Source organism: Tamandua tetradactyla, chromosome 7 (assembly GCF_023851605.1).
Source record: "Tamandua tetradactyla isolate mTamTet1 chromosome 7, mTamTet1.pri, whole genome shotgun sequence".
NCBI lineage: Eukaryota > Metazoa > Chordata > Mammalia > Pilosa > Myrmecophagidae > Tamandua > Tamandua tetradactyla.
In genome coordinates, this window is record NC_135333.1 from 72,818,284 (window position 1) to 72,832,691 (window position 14,408).

Genomic DNA, 14,408 nt, shown 5'->3' on the forward strand with positions numbered 1-14,408 from the left:
CATAGACAGCGCTGCAAAAAATGTTCTGCTGAAAAAATTCCATAAGTAAGAATTCTGGTTAGTAAAAACCACTGGTGTTTTCTAATAGTCCTGTTATTGTCATGTATACAAAGAGACCACACCAAGTCACTGTCATTCTTTCTTTCTCCAAGACTCCTAACCTCCACAAAATAAAGATAGTAAATCACAGTGTGAGGCTAGTGACTTCCTCTTTACTCCAGAAGACAAGAATTTTAAAAACACTAAAAACAAACTAACCTTTAACTGCAGTTATAGGAATGCATACTACGACTGTGTTCTGCAATATTTTCTTATACATTTCCAGGCAATGAAAAGACCACACTGTTCATATCTTAAGTGGACCCTAGTTCCCTTTAGCCAGGTGTTTGTTGAGGTTTGGATGACATTTTAGTCATTGAAGTCATCAATTGCGTTGAATAGGTGCACTAGATAAGCAGCAAATACCAGAAAATAGTGAGGTAAACTGCGGTGGACACTAAGGGAGCAGAGATCCTGTAAAGAGTGATGAGAGTACAGTTCCTGCATCTTTGGGAAGGATATATAATTTTGAAAAACAAATTCATGGTCTTGATACTGAACATCAGAATAATTTCTACTTGGAGTTCCTTAACAGAAGAACCAGAGAAAGATTTGGAGTACAAGCAGTTAACTTGGGAAATATGTGGACCAAAGATTTGGAAGAGGGTGTTTGCATGGAGAAAGAAAGGCATCCAATGAAGGTGGTGTTTTTTTTCTCTCGGGTCTAGAGTAGGAGATAGAGCATAACAGTTTTGAGTGACTCTGGGAAATGACACAAACACAAAGCACAGAATCCCCCAGGTTAGGGCTGGGATTGCTTGACTACCCCGAATCCTGAAATTCACTGGTGGAGGCCTCAGCAGCACTTCTGGGCTGCAATACATGAGAGCAGCAAGGCCTTTGGAAGTTCTAGGAGAAGAAATAGACTTAAAGCACAGAGATACAAAATTTAGTCTGGCAGAGTTCATCTGACGGAAATGGGCGGGATAAAAATTATGTGTATGTACAAGTCCATATAGATAGAGAGACCAAGAGATAGACAGATGTATTCAGCTCTCTTATTAGTGAGTTGATCCTCAAGTTCTTGGGTTGGACATGTCTTGCTACTTTTAACTCCTGAGTCAGTGAACTAAGATGAAAAAGAAAATGAACTATTTCTTTCTCACCAATCACAGCTCTTAAAATTTAGAATAATTTCCTATGAAAATGATTTTATTAGTGCTCAAAGTGTAGCAATAATCTCTATTCAATATTCTGTCACAGTTCTCACAATTCGTCTAATCCCCCCAAATAGATGGAAACAAAATCCTGTGTTTACATGGGGTAAAACGGATAACATTAGGCTGCTTGCTGCAGATTCAGTTTTGTCCAATGTTAAAAGCAGAACAGTATAGACTTCAAGTCAATCAAATAATCATATTTCTCAACTTGGACTTCCACTAAAGCTGGATGAAGAAATCTTTATGCCTGTATTTTCTGGTAAAGATCTAGATATTAACAATTTTCATCACTGCATGCAATCAACTCTATCATGCAGACAAGTTAACAAGATGGAAATCTTTTGACTTCTTAGAAATTGAGGAATCAAACTGCAATATTTTGGGAGATAGTGTTGAAAATCCCAGTGTAAAAAAAAATTTCACCTAAGTTAATATTAAAATGCTTAAAAAGCCACAACATGAAACTTACTTTGGAGTCTATTTTTGTATGTGGATGAATGATTGATGGTATTTCAAGGCGCTAAATCATACATCAGTATCCCTATTGCAAAGGCTGCCTTTCCAGCCAACATTTGAAATCTCCACTAGTGTCACTCTGTGAAGACAAAAAGTATAAATTGAAATTACAATATATTATCTGAATGAGGTAATAAAGTAAACAAGTATTATTATTAACATCTTAATAAAAAGAAGACTTACTAGAGCAGCTGAGGTCATGTTCAAAAGATCTTAATGATATGGAACATTGGACAATAAGGTGTTAGAAGAAGTTCTTAAGAGTTAGGTGAGTGAGGCTGTGAAATGCTGGCTTCTGTGGTAGATAGAAGTATGCGCCCTAATTTAGACATGTTCTTGGTCTTGACCCACATTCCTGTGGGGAGGAACCTATTGTAAACAGGGCCACTTGAAGACGTTATTTTAGTTATGGTGTGGCCCAACTGAATGAGGTCACCTTAATCCAGATTACTAGAGTCCTTTATGAGCAGATGAAATTCAGACATAGAGAGAGAAGATCACATGGAGGAGTTGGAAGCTGGAAGGAAGGAACCCAGAAGACAAAGGAAAGGACATTGCCATGTGACAGAAAAGCCAATGCACCCAAGAATTGCCAGCCAGCCAGTGTGCTACCAACCCCAGGAGGACGCAAGGCTTCTAGCTTCTAAAACTGTGAGCCAATAAATTCTTCATGGTTAAGCCAAAACCAGTTTGTGGTATTTATCATGGCGTCTGGATATCATAGCAGCTTATATTAACTGATGCAGCATTAGAGCACAACTTGTGACTGTTTACGTATTATATAACAGTAATCAAAGACCTTCTGCTTCTTCCTTTTTGATCTTTGCCCACCCTGGATCCCTGAGACAGGGATAGAAAATAGAAAAATGATGGAAGACCAACTACCCTCTGCAAAGGAGAAAAAATAAGAATCTATATAAATTATAGACATTGAGAGATGGGCTTTCTGTGAAGCATATTCCATGTGTGCTCTGAAGCAAGACAGCCTGGCTTTCCGACTTAAGTGGCCTTCTACATAGCTGTCCCAGACATCAATTTTATCATTAGTGAAATGAGGGTATTTATAGTATCTTTCCTATAAAGCCATTATGAGAAAAATACGTTAATATATGCAAAGTGCTTTAAACTGTATTTGGTATAGGAAAACTCTTTGTAGAATTTTATTACACTTAAGTAAATTTAGTTTCTGCTTGTCCATCATTTTCAATATAGATTTTTAAGTCAAGTTCAATATTCAAACACTAAAGGAACTCCTCTAACCTTTTTTTGTTGTTGTTATTGTTCTTATCAAAGGACATTACAGTAGAACAGTGAGAATTTCCTGTTTTGTGGTACCCGGAACATTTTAGAGCCAGTGATTGTGCTGCTTCGTGCTCCTACTGTACAGATTTGGCTTACCAGTATTTGATTCAAGAATGCTCTTCAAATACACCTTTTTTTCTCTTCTATGTTAAATGTATTCATAGAGGACTTTTGGATTCCTTAACGTCCAGCTCATCTCTGTTACACAGCCTGCTCCTCTCCAACAAGCGCATATCCGGCCTTCTCCTTTTTGACCTTGGGACATCATTTCTCATGGCAGGTATGTGTGGAAATACTCAGAAAATTAAAAGACTAAAAAGTAAGCTAAAATGGTCTCTTATGGGTAAGGACAATTTAAGAGTAGCACTGTTTTCTTTTTTTTAAAAAGGATCTAGTTAACAGTGGATGTTTTTAGATTTGATGTGTGTCAGTACTTTTTGTATTTATTTTAATTTCCTGATTCTCCTTTCAGTAACTTAGACATTACTGTGTGAAGCAATCCTAACCAGTTTTAAAAAAAGGCTTCTGATGAGAACACCTCTATATTCTGAATGAGAACCAAATTCATCTACTTATAATATGGTCAATTACAATTTATCGTGGAAAGAAGTAGAGAATGCCAAATGTAAATGATTCAGTGACTTGAAGTGTTGGATTTTTAAATAAATGTGCCATTTAAGTTGTGCCATCAAAAGACTTTGAGATTTTCAGGTTGACATACTGTCCTGTTGTCACTAACAACATCAGTTTTTTGTAGAATGTTAATGTAAATGCTGTTTTTCTTCTATTTGAATTGTTGTAACAGAAAAAACTATGACCTGATAATTTTGTACATGAGCAAATGCAATGCTCTTATTCTGTGAAATCAGCCCAGCTGGACAAGCTATGACCCACGCATTGGTTGTGGGTCTTTTCATCGCACCAAGTCCAGAGTGTTCTTTTCTCCTTTCTTTCCTATAACAGTTCTAAAAAGCTATGAGCAGCTCGACAGTCCTCAGTCCTGCACTGGGATTAGCAGAAGGTACACTTCTAAAGGGTGATGCAGTCCGTGGTGGCGCCAGGGTGTGTTTAATAAAAGACTCTGGGCTTAAATGAACTCTCATTTGATTTCTGTCTTAGACACTTAATAGCTTTGTTTCTACAACTGCTAAGTTCCAAATGCACTCTGTATGCTCTGGAGAAGATTCGGGCACTTAATAGCTTTGATACCTAGAGTAAACAACATTTTTGGACCTTTGATTTTCTCATCTATGTAATGTGTATCGTACCATCTACCTTGCGTTTCTGTTGAGAGATTGGTTTCCCAAACATTTCAAAGAACTTGGAGGTTGTTGCTCTCCTTTTGCACTAGATCTCTAAGTTTCTTTGGCAATTCAAAAATGAATAATTAATCCCCTTGACTGTGTTTTAGAGACAGAGTTGGTAGATTAGAAATTTTATGGACAATCTCACTGAAGATAAAATAAAATCTATGGTTTCAATGCAGCCCTTCATGGAAAGTTTTTCTTTGCTAATGTGTCACTGGAAGATTATGAAATCAAAGACTTAATGACTAAAAGATTCTTTCATATGTCCATATGTCCATTATATGGATCATGAAGCTTTTGGATTCTCTTTCACCGGTTTGTGCTTTTAAAATCTTCAGACTCTGTGTTTGTTCTTTAAGTCTTTGCCCTAGCTATATCTCTTTCTTTCTCTACAGGTTTTCAGATTACTCCATGGAGGTTGATTTCTGGGATATTAGGAATAATGTGCCTTTTGTTGGTGTCTACTTTGGGAATTTTGTTGAAAGAATGTAAGTTTTTCTAGGCAAGTCTTTATAAATATCAAAATTTTGTTTAAACAATTTAGGAGTAGACTTATAATTTCCTAATCTGTAATATTCTAATTCACAGATACATTTAAATCTGTGCCTATTTATAAATATTTCTAATCATTTTTTATAGCATTTACTAAAGAAATTGCTCTGCCAACATTCTCTTCAGAACCCACTAACACCCCAGAAAGGTAGGTTCTATTTTTTGAAATCTTTAATGTTGGTACAACATGAAAACAACAGATTCTTTTTTTTTTAAACTTTTTTTTATTAATTAAAAAAATTAACAAACAAAACTTTTAGATATCATTCCATTCTACATGCACAATCAATAATTCTTAATATCATCACATAGTTGCATATTCATCATTTTTTAGTACATTTGCATCGATTTAGAAAAAGAAATAAAAAGACAACAGAAAAAGAAATAAAACGATAATGGAGAAAAAAAAGACTATACATACCATACCCTTTACCCCTCGCTTTCATTTACCACTAGCATTTCAAACTGAATTTATTCCAACATTTGTTCCCCCTATTATTTATTTTTATTCCATATGTTCTACTCTTCTGTTGATATAGTAGCTAAAAGGAGCATCAGACATTAGGTTTTCACATTCACAGAGTCTCATTGTGAAAGCTATATCATTGTTCAATCATCATCAAGAAACATGGCTACTGGAACACAGCTCTACATTTTCAGGCAATTCCCTCCAGCCTCTCCACTACATCTTGAACAACAAGGTGATATCTACTTAATGCGTAAGAATAACCTCCAGGATAACCTCTCAACTCTGTTTGGAATCTCTCAGCCATTGACACTTTGTCTTATTTCACTCTTCCCCCTTTTTGGTCGAGAAGTTTCTCTCAATCCCTTGATGTTAATTCTCAGCTCATTCTAGCGTTTTTCTTAGTCCCTTGATGCTGAGTCTCAGCTCATTCCAGGATCCCTGTCCTACGTTGCCAGGAAGGGCCACACCCCTGGGAGTCAGGTCCCACGCAGAGAGGGGGAGGGTGGTGAGACTGCTCGTCATGTTGGAGAGAAGGGCCATATCTGAGCAACAAAAGAGGCTCTCTTGGGGGTGACTCTTAGGCCTAAATTTTAAGTAGACTTGACCTATCCTTTGTGGGGTTAAGTTTCATGTGAACAAACCCCAAACCTGGGGGCTCAGCCTATAGCTTTGGTTGTCCACACTGCTTGTGAGAATATCAAGAATTCAACTTGGGGAAGTTGAATTTCTGCCCGCTCTCACCATTCCCCGAAGGGGGCTTTGCAAATACTTTTCCAGTCACTGATCAAACCATTCTGGGATTCATCGGGGGATCACCCTGGACAAACCAACAAAATGTCATGTGCTACCTGAGATTCCAAGTACTTATGACATTCAATCAAACTATCTACATGAGTTATATCAGGAAATGCTCTAGTCAAAATCTAAATTTTGTAACAAATAAGCATTTTTTGCTTTAATCTCGCACATAAGTTGACATTTTAAAGTATTAATTATCATCTATTTTCAGCACCCTGCAATAATGACATACCTTTGTTCTTCCTCATGCAAAAACATTTTTAAAATTTGTACATTGTACATTTCACTATTATTATACACTCTAGGCATTCCTAGATTATACCATCTCGATCTTTACCATCTATCTTTCTTTCTGATTTCATTTATGTCCCTAGCTCTCCTCCCTCTATCATTCTCACATGCAGCTTCATTCAGTGTTTTAACATGATTACATTACAGTTAGGTAGTATTGTGCTGTCCATTTCTGAATTTTAAAACAACAGATTCTTGTTTTATATACAGAGGGCCATGTTGGAAATACTCCAAAAAATAATACAAAGTTGCCTTTCTAATTGTAGGAGATTCTCATCCCACTGTTCTTTAGTTAAGAATGATTAAATTCCATTGAGCGTGCATCAATTACATAAAACATAATATACTTCATTGCCTATAGTAGATGCTCAAAGATTATTTGTAGAAACTATATATACTTTTCTTTAAGTATATATTTGTATATACTTAATGTATAAGTAACAAGTAGTTTTAGAATGAATAAATAACCATTTAAGTTTTTGAAACACCAATGAAATAAATTATGCTTTTTTTTCTGTTAGGCTCTGGTTGCTGCTCTTGCCATGAAAAGTGGATTGGGTACAGATGCAACTGTTACTTCCTTTCTAATGAAGAAAAATCTTGGAAAGAAAGCAGCGTTGCCTGTGCTTCTCAGAATTCCACTCTACTACAGCTGGAAAGCAGAGATGAACTGGTATGCACTTAATTCTGTTTCCCATATTTTCTTTGATCTAGGTAAACATCATATTTAAGCAAGCCGATATTTGATTCAAGTTTTTAAATATATGGTAAAATTAGGAGGACATATTTGAACAGATAACATATTAATTTCCTGTACCTTGAAGCTATTATTATAAAACCCCTTAAATTCCCTCAAAGATTTAAATCAGAAGTATAAAAATTTAGATGTGAGATAAATGCAAGAAACTTGTCAAGGAGAAGTAAAAGGAAAAAATAATAGGTCATTTACTCATTTTAATTAGAGACCCAACCAAACAACCTTGCAATTTTATTTCTTTAATTGAATTTACAATTTCTTTGGAAATTATGCAGCTTATGTCTCCTGTCTCCCATATAATGTGGAACCAAGATTGGGTGTAATCATAAAAGTGACCCAATTCTTAGGAAAAAGGGGACAATTTCTCTACGTTTATGCAGAACTATGCTGAATATAGGGTGAGTAGGGTACCCATGAGATTTATTTCTCTGTATAATGTTGGGAGATTTTGTGGTTGAGTTTTCTGATCTCTGTGGAGATGCCTTCCGTGAAAAGTTTAGCTGCCTTTATAATTGTTTTCATTTACAGTAATGAGATTTTGCAGTGTTTTTTCCTCCAAAAATGAATGGGCTTCCTGAATGAGAAAACTGAGCTGTAGACTGCATTCTCTCAGTTCGAAGTTGCAAAATTACTTACTTTATGTGATTGATAGGCTGAGTGTAATGCTGGGACATGGATTTTCATAAAAATGAACTATTCCCAAGGTAGATGCAAATGAGGTAACGTGTTTGCCTGTTTCCAATCAGGGGTTTCTGATCAACCATCAATATTTTTACTGGATTGGGCTCTCTTATAGTAAAGACCATGACGCTTGGCTTTGGGAAGATGGCTCTGCTCTTTCCCCTGATCTGTAAGTTTCTGGTACTCACGTACCTTCTTGCATGCAAGTGAGTTTATTCTTAGGTCTCTGTGTGCACAGCTAACATGCAAGAGGAACATGCATAGTGCATGGGATTACAGAGAAGATAAGTGGAGCAATAGAATAGCAATTTTAGCCTCACATGGAGCATCAAAATGTATGCTCAAGTGACATTAAAATCAGTGTTCTTGTGCCACTAGAGAACTTTTGCCATGCACATTTTGACAGTATATTTTGGGACAGTCACCTGGATGTGGGAGTGTATGGCTACATGCTCAAATACACTATCCTCGATTCATAATCCCAGCAAGACAAAGCTGTGTATCTATTATTTTCTTTATTTGGGTGGAACCCAAAATTCTCAGGGTAGTACCGGTATTTCAAATATTCTGGGCGTATCTTCTGCATATGTGTAAAATTTGAATCTCATTTTTGTACATAAACATGAAATTTGCAGCCTCATGGGATGACAAATTGTATGCCTTGAGTGTTTTCCCAAACTAAATCAACCAGTAAGTCTTTAAACAAAGCAGAAATGAAGGAAATCAGAACTGTGAATAAGAACATCAAGAAGGAAAGTCCCTGCTCTCAAAATTATTGATTATTGAGGGGATGATTGAGCATCTTAAACAATGTGCTATAAAGTCTTGAAAATTGTGGTTACTGAATGAAAAAAAAACACAGATTGATTCAAATGTTATCTCATTCAAATGCTTTTAAAAGTTCTACATTTAATGAAAAGCATTGTCCATCTCTACATTCTCATTTTCCTTTCCCTTATGTAAATATTTTCCTCTTCATTACAGATTTTCAAGCTCTCAGAAACTAAATCCCAATAACTGCATATTATATAAACGAAAGTATGGTGTTTTGAATGCAAACTGTGTAGAAAAAAAACATTATATCTGTAAGCAACAGCTTCAAAAATTCCTGGGGCTGTGAGGGTGAATGGGTGATCCAGATACAGATTTATTAAGAATAGGACCTTTTCTCTGTTATTGTTATTAATTACTTACTTGTGTAGATATATGTTTGTAAAATGTTTCAATTTGTGTCTTATCATGCAATTTGCATGTATTTGAAATCGAGTTTTAAAATTGACAAGATTTCTATGCCTATGCTTGAAATTATAAAACATAAAAATAAATAATTTTATGAAGATTTAGATTTTATTTTGTGTTTTTTTACTTTTTTTTATTAATTAAAGAAAAAAAGAAATTAACACAACATTTAGAAATCATTCCATTCTACATATGCAATCAGTAAATTCTTAACATCATCACTTAGATGCATGATTTATTTTGTGTTTTTAATATTAAATATATTGCCATTTCATGCATCTTTTCTTGCAGTTCATCGCTGTATAAACTTAAGGGGAATTTGCTTAATATCAAATAATACATGTTAACATCGTTTCAGTCCTTCCTATGTTAAACCAAGTTGGAAAATCCCTTCCTCACCTTTCTGAAAGTGAAAGTAATTTTAATGCTTTTCTTTGCTTTTTTTTTGTCACATGGGCAGGCACCAGGAATCAAACCAGGGTCTCTGGCATGGAAGTCAAGAACTCTGCAAGTGAGCCCCTGTGGCCCACCCTCTATGCTTTTTTAATGAAGTATTCTTGATATATACAAATATACACACATATGTATGTATACACACATATCTTTTAATTTAGATGTAGAATAGAGCTATATGACTGCTTTCTCATACGTGTCCTCCAGCTTCAGGGGGAAACAAATTTTGCATCTTTTCTCGATTTTATCTTCTGCAGAGCAGCTGGAGGCCTTTGGCAATGCCTTTGGAATATGTGTTTCCCATGTGACTGTTCCCATGTTCTGCAAGGGGAAAGGGAATCCAAGTCCGTATCACATGAATTCACAAACTTTTTCTTCTCCCACCCAGATCTTTCTCACTGTAAATTTGTTCATCAGTAAAACAGTCCATTTTTTGTGCGTTGAAGATCTTATCCTGTGAACAGCCTAAATAATTTATGTTCCTAAAAGTCAGTTGCCAACTGACTAAAAGTCAGTTTCTTTTTTTTTTGGCAGAAAAAAGAAGGCAAACAAAGTTTAATGAACATGAAGCAGAAACAAATTGAAATTACACCCCAATTTAAGTTGCATATAATTAAATGAGCAATGTCATACATGAAAACACAATAGAAAAGGAAAAACAAATAGAGGATATAAACTATGACTTCACAGAATTCAGATAAAAATATTGAAGGCTGAGAAGAAACCATCTCATAATAACATATAAATTGCAAAGTGATCAATGTTACAATCAAAGTCATGTAGCGTAAAAATGTGAAAAGCCAAAACAAATGAACTAACAACATAAAGAGGTGAAGAGATCTAAAGGGAAGTGTAGCAGCAGAAGACAGACAAGGAAGGTAGAATATATGTATAATTGGAGTCTCTGTGGAAGAAAATCAAATCAATGGAACAGAACAAAATGCACAACTATGATCCAAGAATAATTTTCTAAAACAATATGGGAATCTGTGTATTCTTAGCAAAATAGCCCAGAATAGTCACCATCCAGACATAGCTTACCAAAATTATTACACTGTATAAATAAAGATAATATTTACTTATAATTTTATTTTATTTTGGTGATTATGAACAATGCTGCTATGAACATTGGTGTGCAAATGTCTGTTTGTGTCATTGCTTTCAGATATTCTGGGTATATATGAAGTAGTGGTATTACTGGGTCATAGGGCAACTCGAAATTTAGTTTCCTAAGGAACCGTCAAACTGTCTTCCATAGTGACTACCCCATTACACATTCCCATCAGCAGTGCATGAGTCCCAGTTTCTCCACATCTTCTCCCACATTTATGGTTTCCTGTTTGTTTAATAGCAGCCATTCTTATAGGTGTGAGGTGGTATCGCTTTGTAGTATTTATCTGCATTTTCCTAATAGCCAATGAAAATGAGCAGCTCTTCATGTGCTTTTGTGCCATCTGTATTTACTCTTCAGAAAAATGCCTATTCATATCTGTAGCCCGTTCTGTAATTGGGTTGTTTGTCTTTTGTTGTTGAGTTGTATGAATTCTTTGTGTATACAGGACATCAAACCTTTGTTTGATATGTGATTTCTAAATATTTCTCCCATTGAATTTGTTTCCTCTTCACCTTTTTGACTAAGTATTTTGAAGTGCAGAGGTATTTGATGTCGAGGAAATCCCATCTATCTATTTTTTCTTTTGTTGCTTGTGCTTTGGGTGTAAAGTTAGGAAACTACCTCCTATTACTAGGTCTTAAAGATGTTTCCCTACATTTTCTTCTAGAAGTTTTATGGTGCTAGTTCTTATATTAAATCAGGGACTATTACTCCTCCCACTTCGTTCTCTTTTTTAGGATTCTTTTAGCTATTCAGTGTCTCATTCCCTTCCAGATGAATTTGGTAATTAGCTCTTCCCAGTCTTTAAAGTAGGGTGTTGGAATTTTGATTGGTACTGTGTTGAATCTGTAGATCAATTTGGGTAGAATTGACATCTTAACTATATTTAGCCTTCCTTGCCATGAGCCGGGGATGTCTTACCACCTATATAGGTATTCTTTGATTTCTTTAACAATTTTATGTAGTTTTCTGTGTAGGAGCCCTTTGCATCCCTAGTTAAGTTCATTCCTAAGTACTTGATTCTTCTAGTTGCTCATTTGTTTTTATATGTTGACATTTGCCTTTTCATTGCAGATTCTCAGACCCTAAGACTCCAAATCTAAGTAATTACATGTATACATACAAAGCCCTAACATTCTAAAAGAAAAATATAGCAATAAGTGTATGTGTACTTAAATATACTTACATATAAACACCATAATCCTCTATACAGTATACAGTTTAACTCCTATAACACTCATATTGGATAAGAGTAGAGACTCTATAGCCAGACTGCATGGGTTTGAATTCTGACTCATATACACTAGCTATTTAATCTTACCCAAGTTACCCAAAGTCTGTGTTAGTTTCCTCATTTGTAGAGCTAATAAAAGGGCTAAATTCATAGTATTCTTTTGTGTGTTGTATGAATTAAAATATATAAGGCAATAGAAAGAGTATCTCGCACATTGTAAACAATAAGTTAAATGTGTATACATATATATGTACAACACATAGACACACAAACACATGTAAATATGCATATGCTCCTCATGTTCTAGCCTTTCTAGTTCTTATTGAAACCGAATAGTCATTTAATAACTTTGAAAATATAACATTTACTAGGTTACCTCTCTGGTCAAAAAATCACAAATCAATGTACTTTCCATTGTGTACTATATTTATTAAATGTCTTTTTTCAAATATCCCAGATTCCTTTGATGTAGTCTCACTTTATTTCCTCCACAAATTTCTCTACTTAGTACAAATCATAGTATTTATAGGTACCACCATTTAATATACCTAAATTCTGACATACTTCCTTAATTACATTGTGTCTTCCATGAAATATCATCCTGATTGCTCTAGTTCATATAAAACTTTCAACATTTAACCTTTAGAAATGAATAGTTAAAATTTTTAATATAGAGATTAATGATTCACATCTTCATAAAAGCAAGCAATTTTCTAGGTAGAGATAGATTGAACTTGTATTTCTCTGAACTATGATATTTTTCATACACTAAGACTCTCGTGGGGTCTGTGAGATCAAAACCATTTTCAAAATAATTTAAGATTTTGTTTGCTTGTTTACAATCTCACTCTCTCATAAGTGCATAGTAGACTGTTCCTAACATGCCATAAAGTGTGATATTGCAACAGAAAAAAATGCTTACGCATAAATGAAAATTTGCTGTTTTCTTTCAAGTCAGATATGAAAAAAATTTGCAAAAATATAAAATGCCACTCCTGTTATTTCTTTTTGTTTTTTGTTTTGGAAAATATAATTACCCATATGTTAATATATAATGGATTTATTATTGTTCTGTGTAAGTGAATGAACTTAATTTAGTTTAATTTAGTTCCATTAATATGGAACATGTAGATAAAAACATCCCACCCCCCCGAAAATTTTTTTTCAGTTCTTCAAAATCCTTAAGAGGTTGCAGGAGTGATGAGACCAAAATTTTGAAAACAGCCCTTCTAAAAACTATGTCACCAATTTCCAATCAGAGCATCCTAAAATATTTTTAAAATGAATTTAAAAGGTTACAGTTTTGCCTGATGACACATAGAAGCTAATCATGACTGAAGTAATTTTTACAAGCCTGTATTCATTAATATCATTTTTTTATCCAGAGAGAATCCTCTTACTTTTTTTTCTTTAATTTGTAAAGGACACTTATAAATACTCTGATATATTTTCTTCTTCTTTTTTTTTATATTCAGGTACTATTTTTCTTTCATCGAAATTGAGGTCACACCTTACGTAAAATGACTTGATCAGATTTTTTCAGTGATGCCTACATCATTAAAAAGTCACTTTTTATTTGTGGTAAAATGCATATTAAATAATATTTACCATTTAAACCATTTTAAAGTTTAAAAATCATGGCATTTAGTAACTTCACAATGTTGTACAAGCATCACCACTCTCAAGTTCCATAACATTTCATCATCCTCAGAGTGAGCTCCATATCTACTAGGCAGTCACTTCTTTTCCTCACCTCCTCCTAGCCCAGGAAAGCTACTCATCTCTTCTATGCATCTATGGATTTGCCTATTCTGGATATTTCACATAAAGGGGATCATGCAATATGTGGCCTTAGGTGAATGGCTTCTCTCGCACAGCATAATGTTTTAAGGTGCACACATGTTGCAGCATGAGTCAGTACTTCATTCTTTCTATAGCTGAATATTATTCCATTGTATGGATTGTACAATGCTTCCGATTTCTCCACATCCTCTGCTAAACTCAATTTCCACTTTTCTGACTATAGCTGTTAGTTTGTCTGGAGCAGTACTGCAGACTTTTGATTTTGCTTTTGATTTTATTTCTCTAATGACTGAGGGACAGAAGGTTGAGTATTGTTTCATATGCTTGCTGGCCATTTGTATAACTTCTTTGAAAAAATGTCTCTTCAAATGTTTTGCCAATTTATCTTTAATGGGTTCATTGCCTTTTTGTTATTGACTTGTAGAAGTTCTGTGTATATTCTGGATACTAGACCCTTCTCAGATTATAATTTGTAAATATTAATTCCTACTCTGTAGGCTGCCTTTTTACTCTATTCTTTGATCCACAAGTGATTAAATTTGATGAAATTCCAATTACTTATTTTTTTCTTTTGATGCTCATGCTTTCTGTGTTATATCTAATAAACTACTGTCAAAGTAAAGGTCATGAAGA

The 14,408-nt window shown here is 34.6% G+C and overlaps 1 protein-coding gene across 1 annotated transcript; it reads left to right on the forward strand.

The window, feature by feature from the left end:
• The first annotated feature begins 3,092 nt into the window (after window positions 1-3,092).
• Window positions 3,093-9,091, forward strand: LOC143690496 (natural killer cells antigen CD94-like). The gene is made up of 7 exons (XM_077168213.1): window positions 3,093-3,357; window positions 4,780-4,872; window positions 5,024-5,084; window positions 6,705-6,712; window positions 7,016-7,167; window positions 7,998-8,101; window positions 8,917-9,091. The coding sequence occupies exons 1-7, from the start codon at window positions 3,351-3,353 to the stop codon at window positions 9,050-9,052; spliced, it is 561 nt and encodes a 186-aa protein (XP_077024328.1). The 5' UTR covers window positions 3,093-3,350; the 3' UTR covers window positions 9,053-9,091.
• The last annotated feature ends 5,317 nt before the right edge of the window (window positions 9,092-14,408 follow it).